The 16,623-nt window shown below is 43.4% G+C and overlaps 1 protein-coding gene across 1 annotated transcript; it reads right to left on the bottom strand.

Annotated features, from left to right (window-relative positions):
- Positions 1-3,454: 3,454 nt before the first annotated feature.
- Positions 3,455-3,934, bottom strand: LOC118502366 (keratin, type II cytoskeletal 2 epidermal-like). Its single transcript, XM_036034585.1, has one exon. It carries the CDS (start codon positions 3,932-3,934, stop codon positions 3,455-3,457), a length of 480 nt encoding a protein of 159 aa, XP_035890478.1.
- Positions 3,935-16,623: the final 12,689 nt, after the last annotated feature.

Here is a 16,623-nt window from a genome sequence, read left to right as displayed (position 1 = left end):
TGGAAGAAAAGCTTATGAGGCAAGTGTGCCGTTCATTTTGATGTCGGTTTCTGTTGTTGTCAAATTAAACGGCTCTTGAGCTGAGCAATACTTTTGGTGCATCGTGTAAGAAATTCTAGAGAATTCACCAAACGGTGACTCGTAGAGTCCTTATAGCTAAAGGCAATTGGTGTGAGACCAGAGCATCAGGACGTAGTCAGTTGCTCGCCGTCGACATCGTCTGTCGGTTATCGAGGCACGATCACAACCTCGATCACCTCGGGCTGAAGTGGACGATCAAGGCATGTTAAGAGGAGTTGATTATTCTCGGCTTAGCGAATTAATAAATAGGATTGGAACCACAACAACAGTTTATTCCGGATTTTTTTTATAGGTTTCTTTACTAATTATCGAAATTTGTTGTCCAGCTAATGAGATTCATGGAGAAAGGAGCGACTTTCCATAAGTCTTATTAGATTGAAGCAGCTGAGAGATTTAATGCTATAGAAACTGATCAGGCAGGTCTTTTGACTTTATAATTTTATGCTTTAGAATTGTTATTAAAGATGTGCACACTGAGTAACAGTGAGTGAGTGAGTTTAGTTTCATCTCAACTCAGCATAGGGAGTCTTAATTACTCTCCCTTGCTGTGTCGGCAAGTGACTCAACTGGACTTTTGGTTTCAACTCACTTTCACTGCCTGGCTAAACGCCTGGCTTTAGTGCTACATCTCTAGCGTCTTGCGTACATGCGAATTGACTTTTTGGAGTAGTTAAATTATTGTCCGATCATTCACGCCTCTTGTGTCCATGTCGGCGAAATACTTTGATTTTACTGGTTGTTTCGTGGTGTTCTTTTGACATGACCAGCTCACCGAAGTTTGAAGAAATGTCCAGCACTCTTGGCACAAGATAGGTGAAGATTTGCACGACTTCGAATGAGCTTTTAAAGTAATACTTTTCTGCTGTCCTCAAATACTACATCATCATCAGGGTGACCCTTACTCCGGAACATTTTAAGACTCTTGGCCTAGCCCTGGAAATCCTCAAATGTAAATTGTGTGTGTATGTGTGTTGAGGTTCACCATAATGCAACTATCCCATCTAACACTTCCATGAGCTACAGTGCGATAATGGCGGTGGATTACCGTTAAACGATTGTTTGATCTACCGCAAAACTGCACACCATCAATAACCGATAAACCGATTGAAGTTGTTGCCGGATGGCGGAAGCTGTCCTGCCGCACCGGTTCGATGCAACTGCCGGCAAAGCATTGCATGACGAGATGAAATGGGAATGGGAATGTTTATGTGTGTGTGTGTGGGGACACCATCCATCAGTCCCGGTATGGCAAGCTGATGGAAATCGTCCCGTAAATGTGCCCTCCACGGTTATATTGAAAAAGTTTCGTAATAAAGTTTTTCAGCTTTTCGGTCGCGAGGTTTCTCTCACACATTCCGAGCTGTTAAGCGCCGCTCGTATTGGGTTTGCGCGTCGCGTGGGTTTGGTCTTTGGGGAAAAGTTTACAGGTCCCGTTTTCGCGCATCCCGCCCAAACTGAACGCTACTTCCGGGGCCAGTATTGGAACGATCCCCCGGCTCAGGCGCAATAAAGTGTATTGGCATATAACTCTTTGCTTTGCGTTTTGCCGACTGCCGGTCTTGCTGAGCCGTGGTTTGATTTATGAATTGGCCTGAAGTCGATTCGCGTGCGTGTCCGTCCGTCCTATTGATGTGAGTGGCTAGAAAAATTGACACTCGCGCAAAACTTTTGGCAAACGAGATCGCACGGAACCCTTAATATAAATCGACAATCCGCTGGTTCGTGTGCTGTGCCTGGGAAAAGTCAGGTTAACAGAAAAAAACGAACGATTCACCGGGCGGTCGAAAAGGAAAACTTTCGCCTGCAAAAGCACGCACAGTTTGGCTAAAGTTCTTTTGGTACGGATTTTTTGTGTGCCGGATTCCGACGATTGAAGCATTGGTGGTGCTGGGTTTGTGCGGGGAACGCAGCGGCCACCAACTTTCCAACAAACTGCTGCCCCACGTTTGGTTTGGGCAATTTAGATAAATAACTCGTTCGAGAAAAGCGAACCAACCAACTCTCCGTTGCCTCCCCCGCGGTAAGGGAATAACCACAAATAAACCAGGCGACTATCAATCGCAACCCTTGAGCAGCAGCAGGAGCAGCCGTAGAAATGTGTTATTTATTACAAATTTATTTAATTTCCTATCTCACAGTTCGCCCGGGGAATCGCCCGAGTGCGAAGATCCTTTCGGCGCGGGGGAACAGAAAGTTGTGTGAATTTATTTTGCCGCGTTACGCCGGGACGGCCACTCGCCGCGCCATTGGCATTGTTGCGATTTTTCAATGGGAGCGAGTTAAATTCTGCGTGTCCTCCCACTGCTGGTTCCCGGGAAGCCCATTCGCTTCGGGCGGTGGAAATGTTCTTCCCAGCAGCACGGAGGAGAAGTGCTTAAGTTTCAATTAGGCAGAAGGAAATTGTTTGTGAAAGTTAACGGTTTCATCTTCCGGGGCCGAGCGTGGCGAGAGTGTCGGTGAATTACTTTCTGATCAAATCTCTGGGGTTTGATTTTTGTGGCCAGGACGGAACAGAGCGACATAAAATTTTAGAACATCCTTAAAAAGTATCTGCACCACAATGGGATACTTGCCAGGATGAAGCTAGTTGGCCTGTTAAAAGTTAAGTACTGTGGAATAAAATTTTCATTTCAGCACTGGAATTGATGTTGAGTTCTCTGGAGAAACATTCGCAAGGCGTGCTTCGAATTGATAGAGCCGTTTCATTGGTTTCATGAGCTACGGATAACAAAAATGGTCTTAAGCATTCCAATGGCTTCAATTAATTTGAGAAGAAGCAAACCCTTTAAATTATAATAAAATATGCCAATATAGGGTGAACGAGCTCCTCTATCCTTTGTTATGTAGCTGATTTAATGTAAAAAGCTCACCAATCGTTCGCATCTACTGATGTGTAAATGTGATCGCAGCTCATTGTCTGAGGATCTTTATCACGATCCCGCGAAGGAAAATCCCTATCGCCGTAACCGGAAGCCCAGGCGCCGGGCAATAAATCTTCCGCGTAATTAACGGAAGGAGTTTGTGGCTTTTGCTGCTACTGCTAATGCTCCGCCCAAGAACAGCCGCCCGACAGAAGTATCTGCCTAGGCTCCTCCTTTTGTGAGTGCGCCTCGAAAGATAAATTTGAATAATATCAAATCGTGTTTACCCTGCAAGCTGGAGCTTACTTTTGGAAAACTTCAAAAGTCGAATGGCATTATCATGGATGACGGTAATGTGTCACGAACGTAAGCAAACACACATAAAGAGCCGGCAGCTTGTGATAAAGTGAAATAATTTATTTGCTGTGAATAAATTAATGCTCGCAAATGAGGTTTTGAGAGCTAGTGAGCTTCGAGTAAACGGAAGTCTGTTTTTCGAATTTTTGGTGTAGCTAGCCGAAGAATCCACCGCTGTATCCCGATCCGTAGCCATAGTGGTACCCACTGGCGTATCCTCCACCTCCGTACGGACCGTGGAAGCCTCCGAAGCCGTGCGGATGGCCGTATCCGTAAGGTCCACCGAACCCGTACGGCGCTCCGAAATCGCCTCCGAAGTGTCCTCCATGGCCTCCGTAAAATCCTTCATGGCCTCCAAAATATCCTCCGTGTCCGTAGTGATCGTACGGGCTGAAGCCTCCACCGATCAGCCCCACTCCTATACCGATGCCTCCGAAAGCGAGATGGCGCTTGTTTCGATCCGCATCGGGATCATCGGCCAAACGAGCCGCAGGTTGTGTGCTGCTTTTGGGTTCAGCCAGTTCCAATTTCGTTGATGGCGGTGCTCCAGATGTGGATCCAGAGTTTTGGATGGGAACGGCAAGGGCCACCCCAAAGAAAAGCACTGTGGCAACTGCAACAGTCCTCGACTGCATGCTGATATGACGGATCGCTTGCTTTTTTTGACTAATTTGGAATGCTTTTATGGAGCCGTTGTATCCACTGCTTGCTTTCTCGCGGTACTACGCAAGATGCAATAGAGCAGATCTTATTTATACCGCTCCAGAGATTTAGCTTGCTATAATGTAAGGCAAAAGCCTTGGCAAGCGTGCCTTGTTGACATTGGTTTCGTTTTCGATTCTTAGTCAACAAAACTGTTCTTCTAGCACTCGATCATCATCCAAACGGGGTATCGAACGAAGTGATCTCCAAAACTGTGTGTGAACCATTCAACCGCGACACCAGTTAACCTTGGCGCAGTGGTGCGATCTTTAGCGCACAATACCGACCCGGCGACCATCTCCACCTGCGGCAGAGGTGGCCAGAGTTCATTGACTGGTTCGGGCCGGAACATGCACGGAACGATGTAGGTGTTTTGCGGAAGGATTCTGTTCCGGTACACCATACCTGCAACACACCTACTACGGTGACTCACACCAACTACCTTGGGGCCATTGTATCGGCGGCGTTCGGACCGGTTTTTAAACGCGAAACACTAACCGTACCGCTGGCAGAACCGTTTGGTGGGGCTTTTGTTTACACAGAGTTTATTGAAGATGCCGTTGGAATTCCCCGAATGGGTTTGTGGTGGTGTCGGCGAATCGGACAACCCGTTGCAAGCTGCTGGTGGAATATTCATGATCGCCGGCTAATGAATTTCGAGCGTTTCGGAACGTTACAAATGTTTGGATAAACTTTTAAAGTGTCAATGCTGAAGCGCTATAGCAAATGTTTCCTGCATCAGAGTAGATTAAATATCCGGAAGGGAAAACTATATTCAAAGAGACTTTGTGGATACTGCTTTATTAAAACTATGTTTCACGGGTCAATTTTGGTTCTTTGCGTGAAGGTGTTGAGAAAATGTTGATTTAGATACAGACTGAATTGACATTGCAATAGGGTCAACAATAAACAATTTATTTATAGTTTAAATTTACTTTTAACGAAATTTACAACATTTTATAGAGATGAATCAACCGTAAAACAGTGGGGCGATGATAACGGAACTGGTCTTCACATTGCAGGACCGGGGTTCAAATCCCATTCGGTCCGCCTCTCAGTATACAGGGGTGACTACCATGCATGGTATCTCAATCATGGAGGTTTAATCGCGTTGTTCGATCTAAGATGGGTTCGAGTTGCACCAAGGCCCTCGTTGAAGGAGACAATCAAAAAATACCCGTTTCTTGAACAATGATCGAATCGACGAAAGCGTCATTATTCATTAGAGTCATGAAGCTCAAGAAACATGTTAGTGACCGCTATCTAGCAATTAGCTGCTCCCCACAACGACATGGTCAACCTGTCGAGGCGTTATTTAGTTATTGCTACGCGATGCTAGTGTGTCTGAAATGTGTTTTTGTATTTCAGAGTAAATCTTATAGATTTTCATTGCTTTTCGATGATACTGGTATCAAAGAGAAGGCAAGCGTATGGAATTTTTTTTTCATAAGAAAGCATTTGAGGTGAATTACGTCAAATCGTGTAATTTGACAACACATCTTCGGCATACATCTTCGCAAAAAGCAACACATCTTCGGCATAAAACTAATACCAGTGATTAATGTTTTAAATGCTTGTTTTATGAACCATAAAAAGGCAGTCATGTATTTTCCAAAGTTTATATTGCCTGGGCAACTATTTTATGTTGTTCCTAGCTCTCTTCCTAGTGTTAGCAAAAATGAGGTACGAGCGTAATAAAAGTCAATAGCAAACAAGAAGAAAACTAAAAAGGCTTCGTCACCTGGGACGATAACGGTGCCCCAAACGAACCCGTTCTTGCAGCCTTATATCCTTACGTTCGATCTAAACACTTGAACAAAATTAATCACAGTTTTCGATTAGTTTGAGCCCATGATCACTCATCCGTTTCCGGTTAGGACCAGGATCATCCTGCGTATGTGGTTGAATGTGTACTGTTTGCTTACTTCTTTCTGTTTGGTTTGGTTCCATACACTCAACACAATCTCCGTTCGCAGTGTACTAAAGTTTCGTTTTGTCGATAAATCCCATCCTCTGATAAAAGGTTCGATTCAATCGATCGGCTCAAATGCTGGGGTTGTTGTTGTTGTTGTTGACTGAAGCGTTAGATGTTTCTACATACATACACACACACTGGTACGGTAAGGAAGCGTCACCCCCAAAAACATGCAAAAACAATTCCTCAAACTTACTGGCTGCTTCCTGGGGTGCTTGTGTGCTTTGGGTGGTCCGCTTGTGTGTTTTTTGTTGAGAAGATCACTCATCGGCATTTCCGTTTCAATGAACCGTGAAATCAAAATCCTCCCTCTCCGCGGCTTACCGCCAGTGTCACTACACAGCACGGGAAAGGGTTTATCGTGCTGTAGGAAAAACAAAGAAAGAAGAAGACGAAAAAGATGGCTAGACACAACTATGGGTTTAGTCCGATACTTAACATCCGATAATAGATATCGGGGATCGGAATCAAGATGATAGGAGTAGCTCACCTTTAAATAACGAAAGGATGTAAACATTACAAGTTCAATAAGAAAGAAAGGGCTCTCAGTAGCTTTTGGTTACTGGCCAGCTTAACATTGTCCGCCTTTCTTTACTTACGGAGAAACTGTTTTGGGTCCTTTTTCTCAAGTACCGTTCTACCGGGGACCGTGTAAGGAACTCTCGAGTTCAGGTTTAACGCCTTGTTGGCATAAATTACGCCTCCCGAACGAACGCATGGACTTGTTCATCAGAAAGCATCACATTTAGCCTAGGATTAGGGCTAGTTGCATGTGAGCCGGGGAACGAGAAAATTGCTTCTAGATAGCAGTATCGTGTGGATCTCGGAACGAACTATCGGTAAGAGCGAGAAGGAGGTCCTTCAGTACCGTGCACTGGACTGGCCGCTCGAGGTGCAAACCAAAGACCCACCCACCACCCTGGAACTTGGGATTTGTGTAGCAAAAACGCATCATTTATCCGGCCCGGTTTGGCCAGGGAACAGGAACCGGTACCGGGTAGAGCGGCTTGCTTCACAGCACCCTTGCGGCAACTGGCGCTTGTCAACTGGCACAATGTCAAATGGTAAAAGCTGACGGGAAGTCTAGGAATTGTTCTCGGCACCAGAAGAAAGCGGACGGATGAATGAAAATGAACTGAAAGCACTCGTCGTAAATTTAAATTTAAAGCTCAGCAGCCTGAATGCCCGCTGCAAACGATTGGCACGGTTGCTATGGAGTTTTCGAGCTGTCTCCAGATCGAAAGCAGCAACAGCACAACGATCTACGTCGGCTTCCGTAATTTCTCTGGTTTTCCTTACCTTCAGCGGGTGCGGTCCTCTGGCGCTACGGAGGACATCCTTCGATAATTTCCGGTAAGTGTTCTTTCTGTCGCTTCACTGTTCATCTTTCGGTTTCCTCCGTCCGTGTTTCCACTGCGAACAACATCAATAATAGTGGTACGTGGGCTCTTTGATGATGCTGCCATAATGCTCGAACAACACTTCGACAGTGTTTTGACTTTTCGGGAGGCGGGTGTACGGTGTAAAGGGAGGTTGACCGTCGTTTAGGAAAGCCACGTCGGATGGGCTCAGGTACAGGCACGGACAGCTCAGAGCAGGTCGTAAATCAAAGAATAGTTTTAAACCTGTACTATCATCGGCAAAGGAGAGGGAGACGCACCGGGTGCAGGATGCAGGAAGCAGTCTGTGCTGCTATTTACCTTCAAAATGGCGCACTGTGTTCATAAATCTTGGCCAGTGTCGTATAAATAACCAAACTCCACACATGATGCTGTTGGCCGGAAAAGGGAACATTGGAGTCGGCGGTGGTGGTGGTGAATTTCCATATTCATTTGCTCTTTTTCTCTCTCTCTAGCTCTCTCTCTCATCCACTCATCCACTCGCACACACACATCCATATTGTGCGTCCTGTTAGATGGGGTGGTTTGGTTAATTTAAGGACTGGGCTGGGACTGTTTAGGTCGGGAAATCGGGAAAGGACTTCCTTGGTACTTGTAGAATGTTAAGATCGCAGCAGTGACGGCCCAGAAGTACAGAGTCGATGTGCGGCGTCGGAAGGGTTTTCGGACTCGTTTTGCATAAATCATTTGGTTTTGAAGTTAATTGAAACAGATTCGGCTACCGGAAGGCAGGAAGGGCCTCGTCAGAAGGTCACCCGGTTGGCAGTTGCGTGGCGGTAATGGGAGTTTCAAGGACACACACAGTCATCTTTTTCCTGATGGAAAGGAGAAAAGATCGTTAGTTCGGTAGAGTTACATTTACATTTTAACGCACAATTTGGTGTGTAGTGTAAGCGAGGCATTTTGTAAGTTTTAGTGCAATGCAGACATTTAAAAAAACTGTAAGAGCAATTTAATAGTCTTTCGAGTTATTTTATATCCAATTACGGATACTTGAGAATTGAAGTGCTTCTCAGAAACCTTGTTGAAAATTTAATTTTGGTCGAAAAAACATAGATTTTGGTTGTGTTGATTCTTCTATAACGCAAAAACTACAATGCTTTTTGTATGTGTACTTAAAGGGATGTAAGTAGAAGTTCTCACACAGTTTCCGAGAATGTCTGAAACATTAAGGAAATCCTCGGGTATTACAGTTCTGGATATTGAATGAAATCGTAAAAATATAGGTACATCAACGAAGATAATGGTGCCTCCAGGTTTTCTATAGTCTAAACATTGGATACCTGAGATGATAGTTTTGAGATAATTAATGTAAGTAATAAAAAAACCATAATCTTTTTTTTTTCATTCTGGACCTAGATAAGTTTGCTTAGCGAGCATATGTTCACCTGCGAAGCTTAGCCTTTCTTTACCTTTTGACTCATTTTTTCCCTGGAACAAAACGCTCATTTTGCTTCCCAAATGTTTGCCCAACCTTTTTGTCATGGGATGTGTAGATTTCGAAGGTAGAAAAGTCCCAGCCTCGCTGGGATGCTCAACCGGTCGCTTTGAAAGGATTTTATCCCTTTTTAGTTTTTCCTAGTTAGCTAGAAAAAGCGGATAGATGATGGTGGTGGTGATGGTTAGGGAGTTCGTTGCTAAAAAGCCTTCATCGGGGGAGAAAAGAGATTTCTTTTCGTTGCTTTTTACGGTTGGCGAACAATCGGAGATCATGGCGAAAAAGGTGATGGAACGGTGGAACCCGCTCATAAATTGGTTTCTGATAAGGGTTCAATTACACCAGGGGATTGCAGGTTTGCGCATTGAGTTCGAAGCCTTTTTAGAGTGCGGGTCTACCGCTGCGCACTTTCTGATGATGACAACGAATGAATTTTACGTACGTTCGCCGGCAGAACGAATGAAGCGGCGCACTCAGAGAAGCGGGTTTGAACTATTATTAAGCGAGCAAAATAGGAGAAAAATCGCTGTCTGCTTTTTTTAAATGTGAAGATATTTTGAAATTATGAGAAAAAGGGGAGAGATAGTATGTACACTTTATGGGTCCACATTTTTGAAATGCTCCATATTTTAATTTTAAACCAGCATAAAACTTTCATCATCAACAATGTTTGGTAGCTGCCTGTGCATAAATTGAACCCGGGAAAAATAAATTTCAACCATAAATTGTTAAAAATCGAGGCGATTATACAAAAAAATGATCCGCATCAAGCTTTCCAGCAAAGTTTGTTACTTAGGTAAGTCATTCCCATTGTTTCCTGAGAGCTTGGTGTGTGTTCTTTTGATTAAAAAACGTGTTCGCTGTGCTTCAGATTCTCTCGCCTACCGTCAAGTTGATTTTAATCCAAAGTTCTCTAAACGTACTAGTTGGCACTACATGGGGATACAGTCCACAAGGGAAATCTGAGAATGTCTAAGTTGTGGCTATGTTTCGTTGATGCTTTGCGTTGGGAATTAGTTCAGGATCAGCTTTTTTTTAACATCTTTTTGCAGAAAATTAATTGCAACGAGAAAGTTGCAGTTGGGAATACAAATTAATCATGCATTGTGTTGAGAAATGAGGTGGAATGGTTTATAATTTCGTATTCCTTAGCTTATGTTACGAAAAGCTGCAACAAACCTAATGAAAAAGCTGTATTGATTCCAGCATGATAAGAAGCCACAATTTCTTCGGGTGTTTGGACGATAAGCAATTTGAAGACAACACCAAGAATAATAGAAGTGCTTCAGCAAAAAGCTGCTCTTAAATTGTTTATCCTTCACGCGACACAGCAGACAAGGAACTGGCGCGTAGTGCCCACCTCCAGCAACCATCGATCTACTCTTCCATCCATCAATCAAGCGCTATCAGCGTAATGGCGTTCGATGCCATCTCGCCATTTTGCGTGCAAAGACGATGCCGGTCCCCGGTTCCGGTTTATATCGTCAGCCGTAAGACAACGACATCAATTATTTGGAAGGGAAGCAAAGTCTCTACACCGGGCCAAGAACCTAACTACGATCCCTTGTCTTCATAAGTAGGAAGACTTAGTTTCACCGTCAGGCACTGATTAGTCGAAGGCGAGCGTCTTCCTGTGCTACAACCAATGCACCGACACCATCGACGATTAGCCGTCCGGGGTTGTCAAATTTAAATGCCGATGCTTTGGCGTTTGTGCAAATAATGGTGGCTTTGGAAGTTGGTGGCGGTGGAAATTTTCACGTGGCCCACTTTCGCGTGTCTGTTTGCGTTACTGTGCGGGAAGAGATTTCTTGCCGAGAGATTGATTGATCCTGTTTTTGTGTTGCTGCCCGGGCGAAGATACGTTTTGTCTTTAGCACGTCCACTTGGCGTGATTAGTCAAAGTGCGGAGCAATAACGTTTGAAGAAAATTGTGATAAAAATGGTTGTCAATTGGTGCAAAAGTCAGGCCGTTTCCTTGTCAGCGATGCTATCTAGCTTTTGACAAAATGTTTACGATTACTGCAAGGGGGAAGCGTTTTACGATCCATTTCGATTAGTGGTGGAAGATGGTAATGATAAACTCTCTACCCTGGCAAACTGTTGAGCTCTAGAGGCTTTTAGCTTTAAGAAGAGTGTTTTGCAATTGTAACTAAGGCTTGCATTAGTTTTAGAGGTTCTTTTTCCGGTGAAGAATTTAAGCATGAGAAAACTTCAATTAGAACCTGCTTAGCTAGAATGGAGGAACAAAAAGTGGAATAATTTATAATATGCTTATTAAACCATTGCAAAGATATTGACTTTTTATTAAAATTTAAGATATTTTCTTGAAGGAACTGTTGAAAGGAACCTTAAGAAACGAGCCGTTTTGTTGAGTTTCGTTCATTCATCCAGTGGGTTTGAGTAGGCATAAATGTATCAGTACTTCAAGTTTTGTCTCACAATTTACTGGTGTTTTGATCGTACTTCCTTTCTGGTCTTATTGGCAATATTGGTAATTGTCTATTTTCTTGAACTGCGTCTACCATAAAAGATGATTAATCTGACTCAACAAGCTTTAGATAGATCGAAGTCGTACTATCTTCCGAATAAATGTAGGATCCCTTAAGATGCTGTGGAATCAAAGAATCAACAAAACTTTGGGAAAAGTTGAGTTCAAAAATCTCAAAGCTAAGACACCGTACTGTAAGACTGTAATACACGTAGGAGATCGTGGGATAAAACGGGCCTATAGAAAAGAGTCCCTCTCGTATCAGCCTTTTCGGCCAATTAATCCGACTTTTCATAAACAAGAACACAGAAATTAAATTGAGGTCAACACCAGATCAGACCCATAAAACAAAATAGTGTAGACTCGTCACGTATTCACCCGGTGGACCAGAAGTTATGCTTAATAAGGCGTAGCTTAATCTACCGAGCATGACGATGATCTGCAAGAAGCCTGTAAGGAATCAAAATTATAGTACTTTATGGGATTGCTGCTATGGAGCGAGTGAAAGTTAAGTTCTTAATGACGTTGATAGTTGAATATAATTTGAAGTACTTCTCACTGGTTTAGTGTTTTGTTTCTGGTATAATATTTCTTTTGAAACCCAGCGTTATTGTTATCGATTGTGGAGCTATTAAATAAGGCTGCTACCATGCTTCGTTATCGAGCTTTTAGTTCGCCTGCTGGGTATTAAAACCTGTTAATATGGTGTTAAGCTTCCCACGGAAGGAAAAATACATTCTAATTAAAATTATCACCAGACTTGCCACACACACACACGCGCGCGCTTTCCGAACACGGTGTTACTGTTTGGATAATGGTTGTATAAACAATTGCGCTCCCGGAGTTGCGGTTTGGGAGGCAGCACCAGTTTAACAGCTGCTAAGCTCGGTCATGTTAGCCTTCGGGAAGGGCGAGCAAAATCCGGCAGCAGCCACATATGCTAATTATCGCTAGACGGCAAGACCGGCACAGGGAACCGCTTTCCCATGAATCGTGTTTGTGGTACCCAAATCGCAGTTGGGCGCGGCTATGGTGATTAGATTTGTTTCCGTTAGGAGAATGCTGGCACACCTGCCACTGTTGATGTGAGCTGTGAGATGTTATTGGTTATGTTATTGGCCGGTATTTGCTCCCGAAAGGCAACTGTGGCAATTTGACTTACTTACTATTGTAGGCCAAACAATTCCATGAATTTAGAATAGGGCAACGCGAAAGGTTTGTTTCTTCTTCCGGTGAAAAATGAGCAAATAGCTTATGGTTACGAAAGCAGGGTATCTATTGTGAAGGATGTACACAAGTGGAATGTATCACACGCAACGCGAAAGTGATGTTTGTGTAAGTAAATTTAGTATGACCGCGATTGTTTTCTGGCTTAGAGCGTTTGTGATCGTATGGAACTTGGACGTAAATGTGAAGTTGCCTCTTAAGAAGGAAAGGATTGAACTGTAATTAAGACAATGATTTGAGGACTAAATAAAATGTTGAATTACGTCGCTGATGTCGTTTAATCGTTCAAAACGTTTTATTTTTATGACTACATGCTACTTACCTATTTACCTGCTTCTCACACTTCACGAGCTTGGATTGCTCAAAACAATCTTTGATAGCGCTCAGTATGTAGCACTATCGTCTGCTAATTTATTATCTTGGCTGTTTTTTCGGAAGCATCCAAACCGTCTCTCCATCTCAATTTGGGCCTATCACGCCTCCTCTGCCCGTGTGGACGGCCTTAAAGAACTTTACGGGCTAGGTTAGGTCCGGTGTCCGGTGCTAGGTTAGGACGGGCTGGGCTCATGACGTGACCAGCTCACCGGAGTCTGGCGAGTCTAATTCGACACACAATGGTGAAATCACCGTACAGCTCGTAGAGCTCGTCATTGCAGCGACTCCTCCATTGTCATTCCCCACAACGGGGCCAAAAATCCTTCTGGGCATCTTCCTCTCGAGCGCTGCTAAGAGGGTTTCGTCAGTCTATGTCTCAGACGCGTATATGAGTATTGGGACTAAAGATGTTCTGTACAATCCCAGCTTCCGTCGAGACAGGTATTTAGAGGGGAGAAGTTTTCTCAGACTGTAGTATGACCCGCTGGCAGCCAGCACCCTTGCGCGTAACTCAACACCAGTGTTATCTTTGCTGACTTTTGAGTAAATATAGGTTAAGTTTTGAGAGAGTTCAAAGGTGCGGTCACCTATCTGTACATCATCCTTGCGTAAATCGGTATTTGTTAGTAAGCCCACTGGTTACATAGGAAAACCTCTAACCAATGATGTCTATGGCATCAGCGAATGCCAGGAGCTGGATTGACTTATAGAAAGTGGTCCCCGATGTTTCCACTTCCGAGTCACGGATGGCGCTCTCTAGCACCAAATTGACCAAGCCCATCTCCTTACCGCAGGCCCCACAGGTGGTAGTAAAGAGCCCACAGAGTTTCCTATCCACCTTCACCTTAGTGGAATGCTGGCCATTGTGATTCTTAGAAGTTTGGTAAGCTTGGACAAGATTACAAGAGAGCTCATCGCGTCGTATAGTTTTACGCTGGCTATGCTGTGATACGTGGCTTTTAAACCAATGAAGAGAAGATAGAAGATCCTTAGATCAGACATAAAAGATAAAACTCCGAATGACTTAAAGTCTCTTTAACGCACCAATCAATTCTTATTATCTTAGTTGCATTTTTTTTATTTGTCATCTCAATTGAATTATTTTGCTATATTCTAATGTTTTGGGTAGTGAGTTAGATAAAATACGAAAGAAATTAATTAGCCAGGTTGGATCATTGAAGTACATGTAGATGTTAAATAGCTTAGATTGCTCTGAGTTAAGGATTTTTTTGAAAAATTAATTATTTTCTCAGATTTGGTAGCAGGCCTGAGATAGAGAAGACAGCATTAGTTAGTGGATTCGTTTTAAAAATGACTTTCTGTACAATTCACACACTTTTAATGTTAGACTTTTATTTATTTTAATGGTATAAGAATTTATAGAGCATCCATCTATAATTATTGCTCAGGTCATATTGGTGGGGGGGGGGGGGCATGGATTTCAATTCGACAAATAAAAAATAAATGTATAGATCAATTTATTTATTCACAACTGGCTGTGAAGAATTATGATCACATAATAAGACTCCGAGTTTACGCTTTGAAAGTTAACAACAAATAGAATGCATTCCTTTCATGTTAAGCCGGTATGGGACAGGCTACCGAAGTGCGCTAGCGGACAAATTCTTCCGATCTGCAGTGACGTCGGTGCATCGAAGCGAATGATTTATGCCTTCATCTTTTCACTAAAAGTCCCATTTCTGACCGGAAATTGTTCATCATTGCAGCTGGCGAGATACGGCCAAGCCGAAGGAGCCGGCCAAGGGGTTTTGTGTGCACATATTGTTAGGTTGCATCTTTTGCGATGAATGGAACCGTACTTCCTTTCTCCACTTCGCATGCTGTTTCTTCGCACCAGCGAACCAATATCGTTTTGATTTAAATGGATTGTTGAAGCGCAAAAATCATCGCTTTGATTATCCATTACTCATGCTGATTGCAGTTTTAGTTTGATGGATGGTTTGCCCGAGCGTTTAATGTTGCACAGAATGGATTGCGAACTGGAGCCGTTCGCTTCGACTGCTTCGGTTTTCTTGTTGAAGCTTATACAATCGAGCTTAGCTTAGTATTCAGAAGTTATATCTTTGTATTTCGAATTTATAACATAGCCTTTTCTACTTTGAAAGTCAAACAATCTACGACACTTTTCTATCTTGCATGTTCATTGTGTATGTATTGAGCTTCATTTAAAATGGAAGTGAAAGACATTTTCAACCGTATCCATAAAAAAATGCATCTCAGTGACAATTTCTAGCAGTGTGTTATAAATGAGAAACGTAGCTGCCGTAATTACGCGAGGACATTTTTTTAAACAACTGCTCCTTGCTATGGACGGTGCACCTTTTCGCTCCATCCTTAGCCGGATATGATATGCCATCTTCAGCCGGGTTGTAAATTGTTCCTAAGCGTTTAGTCAAACTTCATTAAAACTATCTCGCTACACTGGAAGGCAGGTCCGTTTCGAGCACGGTTTAACGCCTTCATTTGCCGCGACAGTAACCGTGGACCATCAATCTTTCCGCAGCCATCGAGCCAAAGCAGAAAGAGGTCCCGGGTTGGAAAACGGGAGCAAGTAAAACTATAATTAATAAACTTCAACGGACGCCAGAAAGTTCGGTCCCAAAGACAGTGACACTCGCCGAGCCTTGGTCAGGGAAAAGCCGAAAGCGAGTAAAAATATGATCCTGCTCCGCGAGATGCAGTGATGAAAAACTTGCGACACTCGTGAAAGTGTATGTGTGTGTGTGAGGACCTTCGAGGCTTGGTACCATGGTCGACGAGGGTTACGGTTTGCCGGTAAGAAAAGCGGTCCGCGAATCCGCGAGGTTTTGTTCGGCAAGTGTTTTTCTTTCAATTTCATTTTTATGAAATTTTGCCTTCCAGTTGCGTTTTGTCCATCCGTCAAGCCGTGTGCTTGGAAAGTGGAAATGCATCAATGGCGGTGGTGGTGGTGGTGGATAATCCACCGTCGTTGGGAGGGAAATGGCCAACAGGCGTAATTTAGTTCATTTACTGACAGCAGGAAATAATTAAACATCGTTTCGGGAACAATGCACAATCCGGAGCGTGGTGCGGCGATTGAGTAACAGCTTCATCCACTGACGGACGGTCGGCTGTTTTTGTGGCATGATGCTTTTTCCGTACTGTACAAACTCTCGGATGGTTTATTAAGTTGTGCCTGTTTTTTTTTTTAGACTGGCTCACTTGGTGCAATAGCCGGAACAATGATTGTGGGCGCTTGCGGAAGGTTTTGATTGAACAATGGAAATGCAATTTTTCGCTTGAACGTGAATAGCTCTTGTGGGTGTGGAGCGTCTGTTGAAAGGGAGTTGCATTTTAACGCTTAAAGTAGTTTGATTGAGTGAAGGAAACTAAAGTTGTCTTTCAGCTGTTGAAAGCATAATACGCTCTAAAGCGTTTTGTGGCAAATAGATTTCATAAATAGTTTTCAGCTTGGGGAGAATGATACTGCAGTACATGGGAAGCCATAAGAGTACCGCAGTAATTTTATTTCATATCACTGTTTGTATTTCATCCAAATTTGCTCTTAAATTACCTAAACACAAAGTTATCCAAACGTTAACCTAACCTAACAACATGATTAATAATAAAAAATAGTATATATATAGGAGCCGGCCCGGTGGTAGAAGCAACAACGGCGCAGGTCTTCATATGGCAGGACCGGGATTCAAATCCCATCCGGACCGTTCCCCCGT

Source organism: Anopheles stephensi, chromosome 2 (genome assembly GCF_013141755.1).
Source record: "Anopheles stephensi strain Indian chromosome 2, UCI_ANSTEP_V1.0, whole genome shotgun sequence".
Lineage (NCBI taxonomy): Eukaryota > Metazoa > Arthropoda > Insecta > Diptera > Culicidae > Anopheles > Anopheles stephensi.
The sequence above is the reverse complement of the archived record's forward strand: the minus strand, read 5'-3'. Positions and strand labels throughout refer to the sequence as shown.